Source organism: Vanellus vanellus (assembly GCF_965231255.1).
Source record: "Vanellus vanellus genome assembly, chromosome: 5".
Lineage (NCBI taxonomy): Eukaryota > Metazoa > Chordata > Aves > Charadriiformes > Charadriidae > Vanellus > Vanellus vanellus.
In genome coordinates, this window is record NC_138910.1 from 18,080,883 (window position 1) to 18,101,918 (window position 21,036).

General features: G+C 63.4%; 1 protein-coding gene across 9 annotated transcripts in view; it reads right to left on the bottom strand.

The window, feature by feature from the left end:
* The window catches only part of TNS1 (tensin 1), a 55,730-nt gene extending 36,186 nt beyond the window's left edge, over nucleotides 1–19,544 (bottom strand). For 8 of the 9 annotated variants that reach the window (XM_082483236.1, XM_082483235.1, XM_082483233.1 and 5 more), the window contains exons 1-14: nucleotides 19,426–19,544; nucleotides 11,385–11,423; nucleotides 6,346–6,395; nucleotides 5,842–6,013; nucleotides 5,435–5,485; nucleotides 4,808–4,930; nucleotides 4,436–4,500; nucleotides 4,241–4,324; nucleotides 4,017–4,129; nucleotides 3,325–3,385; nucleotides 1,951–2,026; nucleotides 1,684–1,813; nucleotides 1,310–1,375; nucleotides 598–759 (exon numbers count right to left, since the gene is read on the bottom strand). In XM_082483236.1, coding sequence (XP_082339362.1) covers nucleotides 598–759; nucleotides 1,310–1,375; nucleotides 1,684–1,813; nucleotides 1,951–2,026; nucleotides 3,325–3,385; nucleotides 4,017–4,129; nucleotides 4,241–4,324; nucleotides 4,436–4,500; nucleotides 4,808–4,930; nucleotides 5,435–5,485; nucleotides 5,842–6,013; nucleotides 6,346–6,395; nucleotides 11,385–11,423; nucleotides 19,426–19,452 — 1,219 coding nt within the window. In that variant the 5' untranslated portion in view covers nucleotides 19,453–19,544. Of the gene's footprint in view, nucleotides 1–597; nucleotides 760–1,309; nucleotides 1,376–1,683; nucleotides 1,814–1,950; nucleotides 2,027–3,324; nucleotides 3,386–4,016; nucleotides 4,130–4,240; nucleotides 4,325–4,435; nucleotides 4,501–4,807; nucleotides 4,931–5,434; nucleotides 5,486–5,841; nucleotides 6,014–6,345; nucleotides 6,396–11,384; nucleotides 11,424–13,878; nucleotides 13,888–19,425 lie in introns of those variants that run through there. The other variant, XM_082483230.1, reaches the window with a different exon arrangement.
* Nucleotides 19,545–21,036: the final 1,492 nt, after the last annotated feature.

Consider the following 21,036-nt stretch of genomic DNA (forward strand, 5'->3'; position numbering starts at 1 on the left):
TCCGGACCAGGCCAGGAAAGCTCAGGCATCTGCTCAGCCACAGGTGGCTTCACCGCCAGGACGGGGCCCACCACTCTTCGACATACAAGCCCGGCCTGTTCCTGCCAAACGGGCAAGGGCAGCCGACTTGCCCCATCCAGGCGGGTGCTCAAGGGGCTCTTCCCAGCTCCAAGCCATGGTGTGGACCCTCCAGGGCCAGTGAGGTGTTCAGGTCCCCCAGGGAAAACTGAGGCATAACTACATCACACCACGCTCGTACTGTGAGCCAGGAGCTGGGAGACCTAATGGTCCCCCCATTATGTCCTGCTCCCGAAAGAGAGTTTGGGTTTCCCAAAGCTCTAGGGTGTGAACCAGGGCTGGACCCTGCTCCATGCAAACAGGGCTTTGAGAGCAAAAGTGCCAAAAAAAGAGCCTGAGCTCCCTGGCACCAGACCAGGAGGGAAAGTCCACAATATCTTCCTTTCCCATCCCATGGCCACGCTCCTCTAGCAGCAGCCACCTGCCCCTAGTTCTGCTGCCCACCGGTGGCCCCTTCCCCAGGGTGATGGGAATTCCCATGGGGACACTTTGGCCACTGACCGCCCTCTGAGCCCTAACCTTTCTCCAGGTGCTTGCTGGGCAGGGGTGGCTCAGCCCAGGTGCCTTCCGTGCTGTCCTCACGCTGGATGTTGAAGTTCTCGTAGGAATCCCACCGGATGAGCGGGTCAGACGTGTTGTAGTCCACGGAGACGCTGGGCCCATTCTCAAGGTGCTCCATGCCTGGGAAGAAGCAGGACAGTCAGTCGAGGTGACAATGGAGCCAGCACAGGTGGGATGGAGGGAGGAGATGGTGAGAAGGCACAGGCAAGACAAAAAGGGCAGGAGCCGCGGGACAAGGTAGGAGAGTCACGTAGAAATGGGGGCACTGAGAGGGATGGATGAGCATGGCAGGTACACCAAGACACACAAACAAGGTGTACAAGGCTGGCTGGGATTGCCTAGGGACAGGCAGACGGACTGACAGCGAGCATGCCTAGGTACGGACTTTCTGGGTGGGTGGTCCTCCATTCCCAAGCACCCCTTCCCTCTCTCCTGGGCCAGCAAGTGCTGCAGAAAGAGGCCTCCTGGAAAGGAGAGCGAGGTCAATAGGGCACCCATGGGTGCTCCAAGATCAACATCACTGCCTGGACCCCTCATCCCACGCTGGTGACAAAGGGCCTGCAAACAGGGCAGGGGGAGGTCACAAGGGAGGCAGCAGGTGATAGAACTAAGGAGCAAGAAAGGAGCCAGCACCCAGCTCCTAAGCCCCAAAGTAGTGAGCCAGCCATACCTTGGATCTTCTCAGGGCCATAGGAGAACACGAACTCCACCTTCCCATACTCTGGGAAGCGGTCATCTGGCAGGGAGAGAGCAGAGCAAAGGGACCATCTCTATCCATCCCTCCAATGGCACGCAGATGACCACCCCAAACATGCTCGGAGGGCAGGGCACCTGCCCCAGCCAGCACAAGGATAGGAGCTGGTAGGGGATATCCCAGCATGCACCAGCGCATTTCAGCTCCCAGCCAACCATGGAGCAGGGGTGGCCTGCTTCATCAGGGCCACCTGGATTTGGGGTGGGTGCCCAGAATTCCCAGTGATGGGAGCGGCATCAGAGGGGTGGGAGAAGGAGGGAGTTTGGGTGGGAGGGTGCTGGGGCGGTTACCTCTGAAGGCCTCATCCAGGTCCTCCTTGCCAAAGACGACATCGAGGTCATGCACAGCGCACGTGTGGAACTGCACGCGGAAAATCACATCACGGGTTGGGCTGCGAAACTTCTTGTGGTAACACTTCAGCTGCAGAAGGGAGTGGGAACTGACCATCAAGATGAGTCCCCAGGGCTGGGCAAGGGGGAACTGGGGGGTCCTGGGGCATGAGGACCACCCGTTCCCCAGCTGCTCCCTGCGTGGAGGGCTAAGCCAAGGCTCCTTACCAAGATATCGCCCTTGAGGAGCAAGCCAGGCTCGATGGTGATGCAGATACCTGTTTGGCTGTCTCCTTGCACATTACTGCAGAGAGGGAGAGCGGGAGGACATGAGCTGCAGTGCAGAGCTCCACCGGACCTCCCAGCGCCGCCTCCACCAGCCCCTTCCACCCAAACCCAGCCAGGAAAGGTGTAAAGCACAGAGCTGGCCCTCCAGGTGACAGAGGAGGGGGAAACTGGCCCTCCAGGTGACAGAGGAGGGTCCCGTCCCTCACCCCAAAGGGCACCCATTCCCAGGGGGAGGCAGACAGGAGGGGGAAACTGAAGCACAGCTCAATGGGGATGCTCAAAACCCTGAGTGGGAAGGCTCAACCAGGGCCTGAGTGCTGGGGCTGGGCTATTGGGCTGTCCACCCTCCTCACGTGGGTCGAGCAGAGCACGGCACACGGAGGGAGAGCTCTCAGGGATGGCTCTCCTCCCTGCCTCAGTTTCCCTGCTGGATGCCCTCCCCTCCCAGGGGTGCTTGGGGGGGGGGGGGGGGGGGGGCGGCGGGAAGGGGCTGCCTCCGGGTGGTGGCGTCGGCAGTGGGGGATGAGGGAAGAAGGGAGTTGGATTTCACAGGCAAGATAAACCTGGAGTTTATTACCGGCATCCCATAAACAGTCTATTAAAAGCTGAAAGGCGAGGCTGGGATGGCAGTAAATCTCGGCTAATGGGGACGCCTGGCTGCAGGGAGGGAGATCTCAGTTCAGGGGGGTAAGATGGGAATGCCTCTGAGGTGAGGGGCTCTGCTCCCTCCAGGGTGGGGGCAGGAGCCGGGGGTCCCAGGCTGGGATGTGGCCCCGGCAGAGCATCGGGGCAGCTGGAGAAATGGGCTCCTGCTTTGCCTTTGCCAACGCCTGCTCTGGGAGCAGTGTCGGAAAATGGTGTTGGGGTAAATCACAGGGAGGTTAAAATGGGGGGAAAGTCTTTACTGGGGAGAGAAAGAGAGCTTTTAGGGTGATTCCGGACAGGAGGAGCAGCTCTTTGGGCAGGGAGAGGAGAAACGCCTCCATCCCCCAGGGAGGGCGAGGTGTCCCCATCCCTGTCCCCGCTCCCTCCAGGGACACCCAGCCCAGGCTCTGCACAGCCCCAGGCTCCCTCTGCTGATACGCAGAGTCACTACAGCCCTTCCAGCAGAAGGGCCCAGTATGGCCCAGTACAGCCAGTTACCACTTTCAAGAAAAAGGAATTCCCTTTTTTTGGTTTCCCGGACCACAAATAGACTTAAGCACAGAGCAACAGGGACATGGCCTTGACCCTCTCCATCTCCCCCAGCTTGCCAAGCCCCCCGTGCTGGGGAGGAGGGAACCCCCCCCAGCCCCACGGTGAAGAGATAGTTACTAGATCCCGGAGGTGTAGACGGGCTGCATGGCCTGGTAGATTTTCAGGAAGGGCCGACAACCTGGAAGACATCAAGGCGGGGAAAGAAGGCGCGCTGCTGTTAGCCGGCAGGGCGGAGGGGCCGGGGCAGGGATTAGTCACGGGGGAGAAATCCAAACAGGGAGGGAGCCAAGGCAAACAGCCACTCCCCACCCCAGACGGCCCGCACCGGCCATGGGCAACATCTGGGACGGGAAGAAAGGGATGCTCTAGATGGGGTGGAAGAGGGGGAAAGCCTCTATAGCCCAGTTTGGGTCCTGTAGGACCTGCAGCAAGCACTGGGCTAGGGACAGAGATGGGATGACGGACTTTGAGAGAGGGACTGCTTCTGGGTACCAGCATCAAGCCGGTAGTACATCCCAAACCCCAACCCCAATCTGATGTCATCCTCCCAAAAGCTGTCAGAAAAGTCTTGTCACCCCACAGCTCAGGTTAGTGCCCAGCAGACGGGGGACAGCCCCCGAGGGCATCTCTGCAGGAAAAGGGCAGCATCCTGCTAATAGGAGTAAACAGTCCCCAAGAGGGAAAGGAAAATTCAAATGGCCGAGGAAATTGTGGAAAATATCCCCCGTGGAGAGCAAGCCCGACCAGGCAGCGTGGGGCGGTGGTGTGTGCGTGGGTGCCAGACTGGAGGGAGGCATGGGGGCACCTACCGCCTTTCGACTCGAAGTTGGGGATGCCGTGCATGATGACATGGTGGAGGAAGAGGGGCTTGTTGTTCATCTTGATGCTGCCAGACAGGAGCCCGCTGAAGTAATGGATGTACCTAGAGGGGGGACAGGCAGGTCAGGGGCAGGACCCACAGCAGAGCATCCCCCTTGGCCCCCCTGCACCCAACCACCCCGGCCACAGGGACAAAATGCACACCGGGACCCACCTCTTCTGGGATGGCTGCCCCACTGGCACTACCTTGTCCTCATAGAAGCGCTTCATGGCAAACCTGTCCAGAGCCTGGTCGGCACTGCAGGGACAAAAGGTTGAAGGAAAGCATCGGCACCAGCACCCTGGCACCGCCAAGATGGAGGTTGGCAGTGGGGCCCTGAGCCACCCCAGGACCACGTGTCCCTCTCACCTGGCTGAGATGTTGCTGTAGTGCATGTAGGCAGCCACCACCACCCCCAGCCGGCCGCGGTTCCCCTGTGGGCACACAGCAGAAGGGGTGTCACGGAGGCAGTGGTGCCTGCGAGGATTCCGGTACGGCCACCCCACACATGGGCAGGTACACACCAGTCCCTATATGCATGCACCAACCCACATGCACACCTCAACCCTTATAGACACACAAATGTACACACATATGCTGACACGTACCCACAGCCCAAGCCACAAACCACCACATTCCCCGCGTCCCTCGGCCTCCGAGGCTGCCCAGCCCTGTCCCTGCAGCCCCCTGGCCCCCCAAGCCTCCCATCACTGTGCACCCCAGGGACAGGGTCCGGCCAACCTTGTTGTGCAGCACCACCACGTTGTGCGCCGCCGTGTTGAGCCATGTGTCCATGGCTTTGCAGATGCTGCAGATCTTCTCCAGCGCTGGGGTGTGCAGGTCGGGCCACCCAAAATCCAGCACCTGGCAGGGGGGGACAGCCCGGGATCACATCCATGCCGGGCTCTGCCCCCTCCGCAGTCCCCGGTCTCGGGGCACATACCCAGAGGGGGCACCACTGCCTTGCCCTGACGTGCCCCTCCTAGCCTCTTCCCCAACCCTGAACCCCACTACCCAGACCCCTGCCCTGGGGGGCCGCTCAAGTCCCAGATCTCAGCCCCTCTCTGGGTCCCTTGGCTAAGCTGCCCAGGGTTCCCCCATGTTCACAGAGATGGGGATGATGCCCTAGGGAGGTCTCCAAGAGGCCTCAACAGCCAGGTTTGGGCTGAGGACAGGGTGGGGGCAATTAAGCCGAGACCCCACAAACTCATCGAGAAATCCCAGTGCTTTCCCTCCTCTGCTCCTCCACCAGCTGGGTGGGATAGAAAGGGTGGCTGTTCCTCCCCGAAACAGTTTGCAGCAGGGAGCTGGTCCCGCAAACAGACAGCCCTGCCCTGAGCCCCTCTGCTCCCCACAGCTGCGACCCACCTTGGGGTGAAGTTTGTTGATGTCATGTCTCCGCTCGGAGAGGTTGAAAAGCTTCAGGGAAGAGGAAAGACAGAGTGAGGGGACACCTTCCTCCCTCGCTGCCGCCCCCCACCTCTTCCTCACCTCAAAGCCTCCCCCAAATTCCCCCGTGAGAGGCTTCCCCAAACACATTAACCCGAGTGACACCTTGGCACAAGGCAACACAATGGCCAAAAACTCCCAGGGGGTCCAAAAGCTTCAAGGAAGGTAAAAAAATCCATCCATCTTGGTGCAAAGACCCCTCTCACCAGAGTCAAGCCCAGCCAGAGGCAAGGATGCAGCACCCATCCCCTGCAGCACCCCAGCCCCAGGACCTGAGCGCTCCAGCCCCTTCCCCAGCCTGGAGGGGACCCGGCCGTGTCCCTCACCACGTAGTTGTCCCCATGCTTGGACTTCAGCATGTGGGCCACCTCACGGAGATTGCTGCAGAAGTTCTGCTCCTCGGCCGTGCTGGGGTAGGAGACAGCGATGATCCGCTCTGTGATGTACACCAGGTCCAGCTCGCAGCTGCTCTCCATGGCCGTGGTCAGGCTCGTGCTCCTGGGTGAGGGAAGAGACCACCATCAGGACGTGGTGTGGGGAGGGCATGCGGTGACCCTTTGCCCCCCTGCTTGCCCCTGGGGTCAAGCGAGACAGGCTGGGACACATGGGAATGCAGCAGCAGGGCTGCCCGCAGCCTTTCCCCTGCTCCCAGCCCCATTGGGGTGTTTTGAGGACCCCAAGTTGGGAATGGTGGGTTATAACCCCTGTGTCTTCTCCACGGGGGGCATCTCCTAGCTATAGCACATCTGGAGAAGCAAAGTGTTGGAGGGGCAGGGGAAGGTTCAGGCAGGGCAGAGATGGTCACCAGAAGGGGAAACTGAGGCACCTACCTGGATGTTTTGCGGCGTGACTGCCCGCTCCTGGGGGATTTTGTGGCATCCTAAAGAATCGGGAGAGGAAAAGTGAGTTACTGCCAGGACCCGGCCCACAGCCAGCACTGGGGTCCTGCTGGAGCCAGGTGTGATGGTGCTGCCGGAGCATCCCATCCCCACAACGCTGTGCTGCGCACTCTAACACCCCCAAAATACCACTGTCTCCAAATTCCATCCCCTGAGCATCCCGGTGGCACCAAATGCCCCCAACGGCACCGTTGTCCCCCCCACCACAGCCACAAGCAAAACCCATCTCTCACAACCCCAGCACGGCTGAGACCAGCCGCCACGGGCACTGCAGGACCGGCGCCTTGGCACAGGGTCCCAGAGGACCTTTGAGGAGGGTGCTGGGGTGGGGAGACAGTCTCAGGCATGTCACAAGTCCCTCCGGTCTCAGCCGGGGCTGTGGGCACACACCTGGCAGGACAGAGTGGCTTTAGCCTTGCCCGGGGCAGGGGCAGTTTCGCTGCCCGAGCGGCGGCGAGGAGCCAGCCAGGCACGACAGTTTGCTTTGGCCCTGGCTCCGCAGAGCCGAACGCCGGGAGGAAATGTTTGAGCTCTCGGAGCAGGAAACTTCTATTTATGCATGTTCTCCGGCCTCAAGAATTTCATCTGCAGCCGGTTTGCTCGGTGACTTAGTGACCTCAGCCGAAAAACAAAGCAGGGTTTCCAAAAAAAACCGCTAAGGAAAAACACACTCACACCTCATTAGTTTCAGTATCTCCAGTTAACAAGCAGGAGTCATTTAAAGACTCATCTCATGCAGGCAGCACGTCCCAAGCCCCCGGAAGGATCCAGAAACAAGAGATGCAGCCTACAGCCAGCTCCCGAGGTGCCCCTTTTGTCCCCGGAGCTTCGGGACCTGCTGCCACCCTCCTCGGGGCTGCGGCATCCCACAGCCAGCACGCCAGAGGCAACGGGACGAGGTGGGAGAGATTTCCCCAGTGCTCTTCACCCACCGTCTCGCACCCAGCACAGTCCTGGGGCTGCTCCCATGGGCAGCCGGCATCACCCTCCATCGGCCTCGCGTCCCCCTTTCAAGGTCAGGCTGCTCAGCAGCCCACGGGGTCTGAGGATGACAGTTTCCCCCCCGATAGCTGAAGCCACTCCAGGAGGCAGCAGCCCCGTCCGAGCACCCAGGGGTGCATGGGCAGCAGTGACAATCCCCCCACCCTCCCCCAGGTTGTCCCCAGGGTCCCCCCAGATCTCCTGCTCACCCCAGAAGCACACACACACACAGCATTGATGGAGGCAAAGAAGAAGTTAAAACATAGCAAAAAGGGAGGTAAAACCTTCCCTGGGCAGAGTCAGGGTGCGTGGAGCAAACTTGAACCCGAGCATGGGCTTGTCCCTGCGTCACCCACTGGTGACCAGGAGGGGATCCTCACTGCAGGCTCTGCTTGCTCTTCCCTAAACCATCATAGCAGGAGACATCTGGGGTCCCCCACCCACACCCACCATCGAGGGGAGTCCCAGCAGCCCCTGTCACCCCATCTGGCCGCAGCAGCCTCCCAAACCACAGCCTTGCCCAGCGGAGGAGCTGCCATGGGGCAACCGGGACTCGCCCCCCTCTCCCGGTTGGGGAAACTGAGGCACAGGAGGGCAAGGGAGGTGGGGACACCAAACCCCCTCTCCCTCTCCATACCTTGGCCGCAGCGAGACCCTTGCTAATCCACTTCCAGGGCATGGTGGCTCCGCTCCTGGCACCCTCCCGGCCCAGGGGAGCGGGTGCCTGTGGCCAGGGCCCTCCAGCGTCCCCCACACCGGCAGGAGCGCTCCGGCTCTGCCCCGCTCCCCCCCCGATCTAACCGCAGCCGCGCTGCCGTCTGTGCCGCCAGCCCCTGCACGAGGAAGAGTCAGCCCACGATCAGCTGATAGGAGCAAGCGCTGGTGTTATTAAACACTCCTGCCCACCACCAGGCTAGGAGACCCTGCAAAGGTCCCCTCTGGAGCAGAGACCCCAGCCAAGCCAGTATGTCCCAGTCCAGCCTAGCACAGGGCAGGCTGGTCCCAGCCACGTTGGGCTGAAGATCCCCATGCCTGCCTCATTGAGCATCTGCCTCCCAGCCTCAGGCTGGCTCAGCAGCATCCGAAACCCACAGGTCCCTTCTTCCTGGAAAGGGTGATCGGAGGTACAAGAAAGGATGCAGAAATACCAGGAAATTTCCCCAAAAGAGAGCAAAGCCAGCAAAGGGTACTCCTGACTATCACACTGGAATTTTCTAGCTGTGGAGGCTCTTTCTCCAGTTCGGAGAGGGATTAGCGACACACCCTGAACAACCAAAGGGATGGGGCAAAGCTGGCTTCTGGGTGAGGAAGGCTTTCACCCTCTTCCTTATGGGAACCACTCTACCTCCATCCCTCGAGTCCCAGCCCGGGAGCACAGGGAGGCCGGCAAGCTGGCTGCAGGTAGGGGGAAGCCGTCCGCGTTGATTTTGGCTGGGCGTTTGTCTACACTGTCTTAGCAATTTCATGTCCACAGATTAAATAACATATCCCCGGCTCCGGGACAGGAAAGCCGGCTTTGTGGCAAAAGCCCTGGCCCCCGCTCCACTGGGCTCTGCCACTGCCTCTGCCACCAACCCTGGGCACCTCGCTTGGCTTTCGGCACGGCCATCATCACCTTGGCTGGCAGGGAGGGAGGGCTTGGGGGGTCCCAGGGATGTTGGGAAACCACAGGGGCATCCCAGGCTGAGGGATTTTGGCTGCAGGCGGGGGGCTTGCGGCAATGGGACAGGCACAAGCGACCCCCTGGAAGGTCTCGAGGCAGAGACCAGCCTCTGCGGCTGGTAGCACTTACCAGGACATCTACCTGCTTCGTGATGCTCTCCCCCGGGGACGGCTGCAGGCAGGCAGGCAGGAGGAAAGAGGAGGGTGAGAAAAAGGCAAAGCGAGAGAGAAGGAGAGAGAGACTGAGAGAAAAGACACACACGCAGAGCAGGGGCTGGGGTCAAAAGTTCCCCCCTAGCTATTTCTGGCCCTTCCTAGGAAACGCGCTGCGGTCCCACTTCCTTCCCTGCCGGCCAATGTGTCCGCTCTTCCTAAAGGTCGGGAATCCCTCGAAACCCAAGCACGGAGACGGGGCGATGCCGGGGTACTGAGGATGCTGCCATCTCCCCTCCCAGCAGCTGCATCCCACACTGGAGAGTGCTCTGCCCAACGCTGTGCCCGGTCCACAGAAAGCACCCGGTGCCCTCAGCACCTCCACAGTCCCATCTGGATCCTCCATGCTCAGACCCCACAGCCAGGAGGTAAACAATGGGGTGAGCCTGGCATAGCCCCACACCCAGCCTGGCCACCAGCAAGCCCAGCTCCTGCTAGGGCCGGTGAAGGACCCCGGTGGGAGCAGAGCAGGGGTCCGAGATGCTCAAAAAGGGGGCAAATTTGGTGACACACCACTGGAGTCCATGGAGAGCTTTGAAACGGGGCTGGGGACGGGAATTAGCTTACCCGGCTGGGGGAGAGTGTTCAGACCCCAAATAGAGGGAGCAGAGGACAGACCGCTCTGCCTGGAGACAGCTGGTTGGGGTGCCTGGTGGTGGCACAGCAAAGGGACCCAGCTGGGTGGCTCATGGAGGGTCTTGGGACCAGGCGGACCCCCGAGACCAGGCTGCCGCAGCCCCAACAGAGAGGCTGGAGTTGCCATTTCCAGCCACGGGACAGGGCAAACGCCTTTCAATTTCCTCCCTGAGCCACAGTAACGGTCCCAGCTCGAAGCCAACATGTTTTTGCTGGTGATAAGTGCCCGAGGAGGCTGGCAGGGGCGGGGGTGGGGGGGGGGTACAGGCAGAGATTAAACTCGGGGCAGATAACCACCACGGGGCCCCGGGGCGGGCAGCAGGCTCTGCTCCCAGCCCATCTCCTCGCTCGGGCTCACGCACAGCCCTCGTGAGATCACAGGGGGACATTTCCTAAGGCCACTTTTCAGGTGAGACCCCTGCCCCAGCCCAGGGACCCGCGTGGGACACGGCCACCCCCGGCACTGCCAGGCTGCCAAGCCCGGAGCTGAAGCCCTGCCAGGGCCTCCTCTCCCCGGCGCCTGCCCCAGCAAGCCTTGGCACACGTCCGGAGCAAGAAGGAAAGGCGGCCATGCCAGCCCCGGGCGATGCCAGCCTCCCTGCCGCCACGTGCCCGCTCTGCCCGCCGCCACGGGCACGGCCAGGCTGGGGACGGGGTAAGGGGGGGCTGCTCCACCAGCTAGATGCTGCCTGGTGGGTACCACCGTGCCACGTTTCCCAAACCTCTGCCTCAGGCATGGTCCTGCCATGGTGCTTTGCCGTCCCCAGAGCCCTGCGGTGGCCCAGAGCAGTGTAGCACAGGAGCATGGCTGCCCACCCAGTGCCCCCCCGCCCATCATCCCCCAGCACGGGGTGTCTGGAGATAGGGCATCCAGCTGTTTTCCCACAGAGGACAGGGTGGAAAGGGCTGTGCGTCACCCCGGCTGCTCGTTAAAGGTCCCCAGGAGGGACAAAAGAAGGGGGTGACAATAACAAGGGACACGAACGCGCGGCCTTGGACGCCCTGAGCCAAAGGCACATCTGGTAGAGCCATCTCCGGGTGTGCAAGAAACTGCCTCGGCTCCAGCCAGGGAGGGGAGGTCCTCGGCGCCGAGGGACCCCAGAGCCCAGGCGGGTCACGTCTCATCTGCCTGTCCCGTCCCCCCCCAGCAAGCCCACAAGGCCCTCTTCCCCAAAAGCTCCAGCTCCAGGAGTCCCGTGACAGCTGGGCTGCCCTAAGTTGTGCTGCTGGGATGTGGGATGCCCTGAAGCCAGCATGAAAATTGGGGGGGGGGGGGGGGGGGGGTGTGCTGGGTGTTACCCCCAGCACAGGACTCCTGTGGTTTTGAGGGTGAGGGACCCACACCCTGAAGCCCCCAGGCAGAGAAAGCCCCATGCCCGGTGCAGAACAGGGTGTCCCATCCCACCCAGCGTCCCCAGAGCTCTGCCTGCCACCCACGGCTCACGGTGGCCGGGGCGGGGGGGGGGGGACTCGCTTACCAGCTCATAGTTGACAGCGGGGGTGCAGGGGGTCACAGCCTGTAAGGAAGCAGAAAGAGGAACAGGATTAGTCCCCACAGCCCCCAGTCCAGCATGGGGTATGGGAAGGGGTCAGGCTGCAGCATCCACCCCCCACCACACTCCGAGCAAACCCCAGTGCCCGCTCAAGGGGGTGACAAGGACACCCGTGGCCCACGGCCCTGCCGCCCACAGGCAGCATCTCAAAGCCAGGGTTGGGCTCCCAGATGACAGGAGCCACGGGCTCAGGGCCACAGCGGTGGTGCCATTTGTCCTTGGCCGGGGACCCCGGGCAGCCCCGGCCCCGGGTGGGCACGGCGGGGCACGGCACGGCGCAGCGCGGCGCGGCTGCCTGATGCCAAGAGCAGCTCCTGGAACAAACCCCAGCCCGGCCTCGTGAGCGCTCCTGCAGCCGCCAGCTGAACAGCCCGGCTATTGTTACCTTAATTACCAGCGGCAATTACTGACAATTAACCTTGGGTTTTGCGTGCACCCCAGTCCGCCGGGGAAGCAGCAGCACGCCAGGGTGGGAGAGGCAGCGCCTTGTTTGTCGGTGCCGGGGGCAGCGGGAACAACCGCTCCAGCCCCACGTTGGCCCGGAGACGCCGACAGTAGTGGGAGGGTGTGACTCGGGACACCTCGTCCCCTCCGACCCCACTGTGTGTCCCCACCAGCGGTGACCCCCAACCAGCCATCACCTGCCCCATGCCAGCATTGAGCCAACATGCCAAACACCACTCAGAGACTGGTCCCTCACTACGGTGACATGGGGACCCCCCACACCCCACTCAGCCTCCCTTGATCTCGGCCATAAATAGCAGGATCTGCCTCAAGCACCCCACTCGGAGCACCCAGATCCCACCCCATCCCGGTCCACCCAGGGTGATGCCCAGCGCCTGTCCCCTCCCCGGCCACCGGCCCGTTCCCATCCCGCCTCCCTGTTTTCTTCAGGGGTTCCTCCTCCTCCTCCCGCTCCCTTCCCCTGCGTATTATTATTATGATTTTATTCTAATGCAGAAACGCTTCCATAAAAGGCCCCTTTCCCTGCCCCGCGGCGCTGGCCCCGCGCCAGCCTCCCTGGAATGTTCTCCGGCAGCGAGCCGCCGAGCGGACGGGGCCGGCGAGGGCCGCGCCGTACCCCACACCGTACGCCCGCACACCTCCGCACTCTTCCCCCCCGGATGCTTAACCACGGGCCCCCGGCCCCCACCCAGCCCCAGCTCCCGAGGATGGTGATGGGGGAAGATGTGCAGCTCCCACAGCTTCTGCCATGGGACACAGTGGTCCCATGGACAGGTAGGGTCCGTGCCCACCCTTCCTCTGCTGTCAGCACCGGGAGGTTTGCAGGCTACAAATGCTTTTTTGGCTGGAAAAGGGAGAAAACTGGGGTGCCCGTTGTTGTATTTCCCTGCTGTAGCGGATTCTCTGATGTCTAATATGGGCTTGTGCTCACCCGACACCGCTCCTCCCATCCACAGGAGACACCAAACCGGGCTGTATGGCACTCCCTCACCTCAGAAAGGCAGTTTTATGAGGACTGCAGGAACACAACGATGTTTTCAGCTTCCATCCCCCTCTCAAGTTTGGCTCAAACACGCCTCATGTTTGAAGCAGGGAAGACCCTGCCCCGGGCAATGAACCCCTTCCTAGGGAAGCCGAGCTCCTGGCTCAGGGGTGCGGGAGCATCCCTCCTGCCTCACAGGACCGGTGGGAGCATCACCCCGCACAGGACCACAGCGATCCCCAGGACCGCTGCCACCTCTGTCCCCAGGGACCCCCATATTCCCCGGTGCAGGGAGGAGTGGGAAAGGCGGGGGGACCTGCACACCCCTAGTCCGCGCTTCGCCTCACCGCGGCAGACACAGCGGCCTTTCTTCTCCCCCCCCAACCAGTGTTTGCATTCCTGCCGCCCGGCCCCTGCCGCTGCGACCCCACCGCCCGGCAGCCCTGCCCAGGAATGCGAGGAACGAGGCGCAGTGGGGCTGCCGCCCACCCCGCCAGCCCCCCACGGCCCCCCGCTTGCCCACCCGGCCCCCCAGGTCGCAGCCCCATCCCTCCCAGCAGCCACATCCCACGAGCCGCTGACTTGAGACCTGGGTTTTGCCAAGCAGCAAAATCACTTCCCCAGCAAATGAGGCCCCACGGCCACGAGTGGCGTGGACTCTCTGATGTCTCGTAAAGGGTTGGGCACACCTTGCAGCCTTCCCCTGGACAGCAGCAATGAGCTTGCTCACTCACAGCCAGCTGTCACCATACCTAAAGAAACTCGATACCCTCAAGATGTCTAAGCCCAGAAGTAAACACCTGGCCAGCAAACCCCTGGCAGCCCCTGGCCACACCACCCCAGGGCAGAGCAGCCCACGGGACCCCTCACCGGCTGCAGCTCGGGGACTGGCCTCTGCACCCCAGATCCCTGCCGGGACTTCAGCACCAGTTCACAAGCACTGAGCAAGGCTGGAGGGATGCAGACACCCACCATGTACCCATTGATGAGACACCCCAGAGTCTCCTCCTTGCTGCAGCCACCACCCGCATCTCCGTCCCTCCCAAATCCTTCCTCTCCCTCCTCCTCCTCCTCCCTCAGCAAAATAACCCCTGCAGCCATGGAAGTAGCCAGGGACATAGGCAGGTCCTGCTCCAGCTGGAGCATCCCAGCAGATTGCAGCCCCAGCCCACGGGATGCCAGCGGGGCTGGTGGGAGACAAACCTCCATGGAGGGGCCCTGCGATTCAGCAGCGGGCTGGGTCGGTGCAGTACTGGGCACGGGGCGGGCTGCGGGAGTGCAGGGGTTCCCCCCAGCCGGGCTGCCGGAGCCAGGCAAGCGCTGGCCCACAGCCCACGGCACAGCCCTCCCGGCTGCCGGTGGGCGATGCAGGCCCATCTCTGACGCATATCCCTTCCTTTGGGTGGCGTTTTTTGTTTTTCCCTTCCCCAGGAGCTCCGATAAACATTCCCGAGCCGGCCGATATCCGGGCCGGTGCTGACCCTTGCGATGCCGGGAGCAGCAGGAGCGCCAGACTACCCGGCCCTCGTGCAGACCACGGCACGCCGGAGCCACTTCGCGCAGCCAAGCACCAAGACACCAGCAAGCCAGCCCGGCTGATGTGGTCGGAGCGGAGATGTGCTGCCAAAATGGATCCACCCCCCCCCGGCATCCCAGACCTCTCCCACAGCAAACCAGCATCAGGCAGGCATGGCCCTCCTGGTCCCTCCACCCAGAAAGGATGCAGACCCCAAAAGAAGGGAGCCCGGCACACCACTCCCTCCAGCTCTCAGGAAGGGAGTCCCCTGCCCAAACCACCCTGTGGGCTGGAAACGTGGTTGCCAAAGAGGATGGTGACTCAGTGGCCAGATTGGTGTCCCACAAGACGACACTGGGGTGGCACTGACAGAGACCACGTGAAGTGACGCCAGCTCAGCCCACGTCACCCCACAGGGGACCTCATGGGGTCCCATGTCACTCCATGGGGGACCTCTTCCTGCCTAGGAAGGTCGCCTGAGCTTTGTGCCACCCACATCCCAGCTGGGCTGTGCATGATGTTCCCATGCACCCCACAGCTCTGTGCTCACCCTGAGACCTTGCCCCTGGCATGGAAGAGGGGGCCAAGGACAGCCACGGGCCACGGTAACCCCCCAGCCGTCCCCAGAGACCTCCCCTGCTCACCGGCCCCTCTGGCCCTGCAACAGCCACCAAGTCCTGCCGAACCCTCTCTTAGACGCTGTGTGGGGCAGAGGTGGAGCCCCTCTCCAGCACCCCACAGCAGAAGGCATTTTAAAGGGACAAGTTGGGGCCACCAAGTTGGGGATGTTAGGGAAGGTTTTCCCCTCTCCAGCACCCTTGTTTCCCCCTTCCCGGTGGGACCAGCCGCAGTATCCTTCCCCCCTGCCAGCCAGAAGGCACTATAGGGTCCAGGCTCAGACAGTGCCCCTCCGGCCACCCCGCTGCCCTGCACAGGGGTCAGGTCCCCCCTGCCCATACCACGTGCTGCCTGCTCCTCCTGCCCTCACATTTCTCGCGGCTCTGGCAAATCTCCTGTTTATGCAACAAGTCCGTGGTGGGAGGACGGCATGTTTCCATCCGCGCCTGCTCCCCCCTCGCCCCAGCTCCACCCTGCCCAGCACAGCCCCGGTGTGCGACGCACGGGGCAGCTGCACGGAGCCCCGGAACCCCGGCACAGGGGTCCTGGGGAGAGCGCAGCACCCCAACACCACGCAGACCCTCTCTGCCCCTGCCAGTGCTCAGGGGCTCTGTAGCTTTTGGGGTTTCTCCCCTCGGGCGGGGGTAACCGTCAGCTGTGCCGAAGAGCCGGGGAGCGGCTTGGCCGGCGGCTCGGGGTGAGTCAGGCTGGGCTGACGCCGGGGCGCAGAGGTCTCGCCGCTCCCAGGCTTCCCTCTGAGCATCCCCATCCCACCCCGCAGCTGGGTTAGGGACCGGCACCACACTGTCCCCTCCATGCTGGGATGCCTGGCAGTGCCCGTGCTAGGGCAGAGGCCACCGGGCTGCATGCCATCCTGTCCCTGCATTGCCCAAGAGATGCTGGTGGTACTCAGGGAGGGTACACCACGGCAAAGAGCCACCACCATGCTGCGCATGTCCCCCCAGCTGGGATGGACCCCATCCCCTCTGTTTCCCTCCCCGGTTTGTCCCCAGGGACCCACCCTATATGACCCATCCCCACCAGGAAGGCGGCAGCAGGGCCAGGACAGAGGTCACCCGGTGCACCCAGCCCTGCTGATTGGGACTGAGATACTGCAAGGGACACCAGCCGCTCCACCCCGCAGTAGCCCTGGGGGCCACCCCAGCACCCTAGCACACTCCGGGACGCATGGCATGGCCAGGAGGGTGACAGCCCCCAGCAGCCCACAGTGGACGAGGCCAGCAGCCCCAGCACGAGGAGATGGGACAGGATGGGGAAGGCAACACACAGGGAAGCTCCAAGGGTTGCGATGGAGGCAGCGGCACCAAAACAGCCCCAGTTTCAACCCAAATAAGGGCAGGTCCTAGCTCCGGGGTGGTTTGAGCAATCGGCCCCAGGGTTGCCAAGTGCTGACTAGGAGAAGGGGGAGAAGGCAGCATCCCCATGCCTGTTTCGGGGAAAAAGGGGGGTTTTGGGGTCAGGAGGGGGACAGGGCCTCCACATGCCCAGGACAGGGGCTGGCCCCGTTCTGCCAGCAGGCACTGGCTCGGCACGGGGCCGGCCACGGGCAGGGACATGCTGTGCTCCAGTGCCTAAAAAGGCAACATCTGCAGGCAGCAGGTCTGGATGCAGCCCCACAGGCCATCGCCTGCCTGGCACCGGCCCCGCAACCCCAGACATGCCCTGCTGGAGCACCCACCCGTGGGTGCTGCCACGCCACTGCAGGGACACCCCAGTCCCATGGTGACCCCACAACCAGCCTGCCCCACAGGAGGGGATGGGGGTCCTCCCGGTCCCTCATCAACACCCCCGGCCCCAAACCAGCCACAGGGATTGGCTGGGAAGCAGATCCCACACCAGGGATCGCCAGGATTGGTCTTACAGGTTCTTACACAGGATTGGTCAGTGTGTGGATTCTTACATGGGATTGGTCAGCAACTGGATTCTCGCCTGGGATTGGTCAGTGCATGGATTCTTAGATGGGATTAGTCAATGCATGGATTCTCATATGGCATTGGTCAATACATGGATTCTGAATTGGGATTGGTCGGAGCAGTGATTCTCACACAGGATTGGTCAGAGCAGTGATTCTCAAGCAGGATTGGCCAGAGCAGGGATTCCAACACAGGATTGGTCAGCACACAGATTCTCACATGGGGACCGGTCAATAAATGGATGGGATTGGTTAGAGCACAGGTACTCCTGTGGGACTGGCCAGCGCATGAGCCCATCAGCAGCCAAGTTGGCTGCCTGTGCCCTATAGTGAGCCCTGTGGGGCACCCTGCCCCACAGATCCTCTCTGCCCCACAGATTCCTGTCTGCCATTCTGGTGGACCACCAGACCAGCCCCATCCCAGAGCGGCACAGAGATCCCACTGCAGGCTTTGGGCAGCCCCATGACATCAAGGGCACCTGTCAGCCCCCAGGGGGGCTGTAACCCATCTCAAGGGGAGATCAAGGTACCAAAATAAGCCCTGGCTGCCCCAGGGGGTCTGTGGCCCCCAGCACCCAGCCTGGGGGCTCCCCTCATGGGAGAAAGTCTGGAGCAGATGGAGACCAGGGTCAGTGCTGTGTCCTCACCCCACAGGATGGAGATGAAGATGCCACAGTGAAACCAAATCGCTGAGCAGCACCCCCAAAACTGCCATCCCCCACCTATGGGGTCAAGGGGGTATGGGAACAGGAGGTGGAAGCAGGGACACAGCCGCTTCCCCATGCCCAGGGGCCATGCCATGGGGCTGCTCTTCTCCCTGCACCCCAACACCCAGTAAGGCAGCTCTGGTGCTGATGGGGGGCTGCCAGCACTGCGACGGGATGCCCCAGGGATGGGCTGCACAAGGCCAGGTATAGGACGGTGGCAAAGCAAGCAGGAGGGTGGCCAGGGCAGGGTACAGCTCTGTTCTGGCAGCTCCCCATGAATAAGCCAGGGCACAAACAGACCCCTCAGCTCGGGACCCCAAAAGGGGGGGGGGGGGGGGGGATGGGAAGGGGCACAGTGCCCTGCCCGAGGGGAGCAGCAGACCCGCAGGGTGCCACTAGCCTTGGCTTTCCTGAAACAAGAGCAAGTGGGATCGCTAATGGAGAGGCTTCGTTAGAGAGCAAGAGGGGTGGGGGCTCATTTTGTCCTGACCCATCTTCCCCGGGGGTGTCACCCCAAGGGATGGCATCAGGCTCCAGGCTAGACACGCACAGCCCTCCCACTGCTACCACACTGTAGGGACACGGGGTTCTCACATGGGTGCCCCCAAGTACCCCCAAACTCATCGTGCAGCAGATGCCACCCCAGCACCCTCCATAAGGACCCGGGGGGGGGGGGGGGGGGGGGGGGCGCAGACACTGTCACCCCCTGTCCCTGCCAGCCACCCCCCAGCATCCACAGCAGGGTCACCGGTCCCGCACCGGGGACTGACCCCGGTGCCGAGCGGGATCGCCCGCGGGTGCCCCGGGAACGGAGCAGTTCTCTTTTTCTTTTTTTTTTCTTCTTGTTTTCCCCTTAAAACCAAGAGGGCTGATGCCTCGCTCGGCCGTTTCCTCTCCCAGGAGCACAGCCCAAAAACATCTGCGCCGGGACCTGCCCTGCCGGATTTAACCCTCTGCGGGGCCGGCGGCTCCGAGGGGCCGGGGGTCCCTGCCCGGGAGGGGGGATCGGGAGCGGGGGGGCAGTGGGGGTGGCACCCGCCGGGGCTGCCGGGCTCTTCGCCACTCATTAACCCGGGGTTTAACTATTGACGGTCCCGCGGCGGGACCGGGGAGGGGGGTTAACCCGTGGGCTGCCAGGGTGTCCCGGCCCAGGGGTTGCCCCTCCCGTGTCCCCCCCCTCCCCCGGGTGACAGGCACCCGCCCGGCATCGCCCCCCCCCACCCCCCGGCCGCGGGGTGGGAGCGGGGTGCCGGGGGAGGACCCCGCTTTCCCGCGCAGCCCTCGGTCCCCAGGGACAGGTCCCCTACGCACTTCGGCGGGGACGCAGACCCCAGCTCCTGCGTGTCCCCCCTCCCAGGCACCCTGCGGGTCACCGCCCCGGCGAGGTGGGGAGATGGGCACGGGGGGGGCACGGCCCCCCTCAGCCGCTCACAGCTCCCATCTGGCAGCAAACCGGCCCTCACGCCCTCCCCAAATCCTCCTCCCTGCGAGCACCGCATTGCCCCCTTCAAACCCTCCCGCACCCCGAGACCCCCACCGGGGACCGACAACAGGGGACCCCCCAACACGCGAGGGGGAAACACACACACACCCCCCCAACCACGCACCACCCCATCACCGCTCAGATGTCACGCGTGGCCCCCGGCCCCCTGACGAGATGCCACCCCTCACACACACACACACAGCATCCCGCCCCCCACTCGGGGGGTGCTGGGGACCCCCGTGCCTCCGCCGCCCGCCCGTACCTGGTTCATGACGCTCCCGAAATCCATCCGGGGTCTCGCCTGCCTACATCCGAAAGGGACGGCACAGCAGCCTCACCTGGCCCTGGGGGCGCGGGGGGCGGCCGGGGGGCGGCCGGAGGGGCCCGGGGGGGTTGGGGAGGGGGAGGGGGGGGGCAGGCGGGAGCCCGGCGTCGCCCGGGCGGGCAGGCGTGAAGGCAGACTGCAGGCAGAGCCCCCCTCCCTCCCCGGGCCAAGCCTGGAGAAGGAAGGAAGGAAGGAGGGAGGGAGGAGGGAGGGGAGGGAAGGGAGGGGGAGAGCCGAAGGGTTTCGCTCCCCGCAAACGGGACCCCGGCGATGGAGGGGGCGCAGAGGGGTCCCGCCGGACCCCCGCTCCCCGCCGAACCCCCGGGGCGGCCGGGGGCTGGGGAGCTCGGGGGCGCCGGCCCCGGCCCTGGGGAGGAAGGGGGTCCCGGGCGGCTTTTTCCACCGCTCCCCTCCCTCCTCTTGCTCCTTCTCCCTCTTTCTTCTCTTCTTCCCTCTCTCCCCAGCTGCACGGCACGCTCCAAGTCCAGCCCCGCTCCGCTCCCCTCGCCTCCCCCAAAAACGCCCTTAAAGGCAACCAGGAGCCCGGCTCGGGCAGCCGGCCCTGGGCAAGGGGTACTGGCAAGTGGGCTGACCCCCACCCCAAAAAAAAAACATACCCCGCACACACCTCCGCTGCTTCCCCCCTGCAAAGCGCCTCGGACCCCGTGCCGAGGGGCCGCAGCGGGCGGCGGGGCGCAGCAGGGTCGGGGCCTTATCGCCCCGCGTGACGCCACCGGCGTCCCCGTGCCCTTGGAGGGGGGGGGGGTTGTGGCAGGGACAGGGTTGTGGGGCCCTTCTTGGGGCCTTCATCTGCTTGGCACCCCCTGGCACAACTTGATGTCTCCCTGCCGCGCACGGGAAGGGGTACCCAATTAATGGTCCTTGGCTGCCCCGCACCCCCGGTGTTGGGGCTGTGTGAAGATTTACCAGCCCACCCCCCAGTTAGAAAGCAAAGCCAAAATGCTGGAAAATCCCCGGCTGTCCCTTGGCACGTCGAGCCACGCCAATCCCAGCTCGCCTGTCCCAAACCCAGGCTGTGCCCAGCATCCCCCTTGCCTTCCTCCTGTCTCCCTTCCTCGTCCTCCTCAGGGTCTCTGGGTGGTGATGGATGAAGCCCTGCTCTCCCCGGCCACCCCTGGGACAGCCCAGTCCTGGCCCTGCTGCGTGAGCAAATGCTCGGTGCCAGAAGACCCGGGACCAAGGGGAGGAAGCCCCCAGAAATGTGGGACAGGGGGGAGCCTGTCCGGCAGTGGCCCACAGAGCGGCAAGCCAGACGGGGAGGCAGCAAGCCAGGCACCCGGCCCAGTGCTGTTGACATTTTCTCGCCCAACGCCTCCCCGTTTCTGTTTGCATTTCCGTCCTCACGCCGCAGGCTCAGCCAAAAAGCTGGGGCTGGCTCTGCTGGCGTGGGGCAGGACCCCGGGAACCCATCCTGCCTCGCCACCCCCTCAAAAGTCACCAGGGATGGGATGGCAGCAAGGGGCTCTCTCTCTGCACTTCTCCAAGACCTCTATAAGATGCATCACCCCCGTGAGTTCAATCCCACTC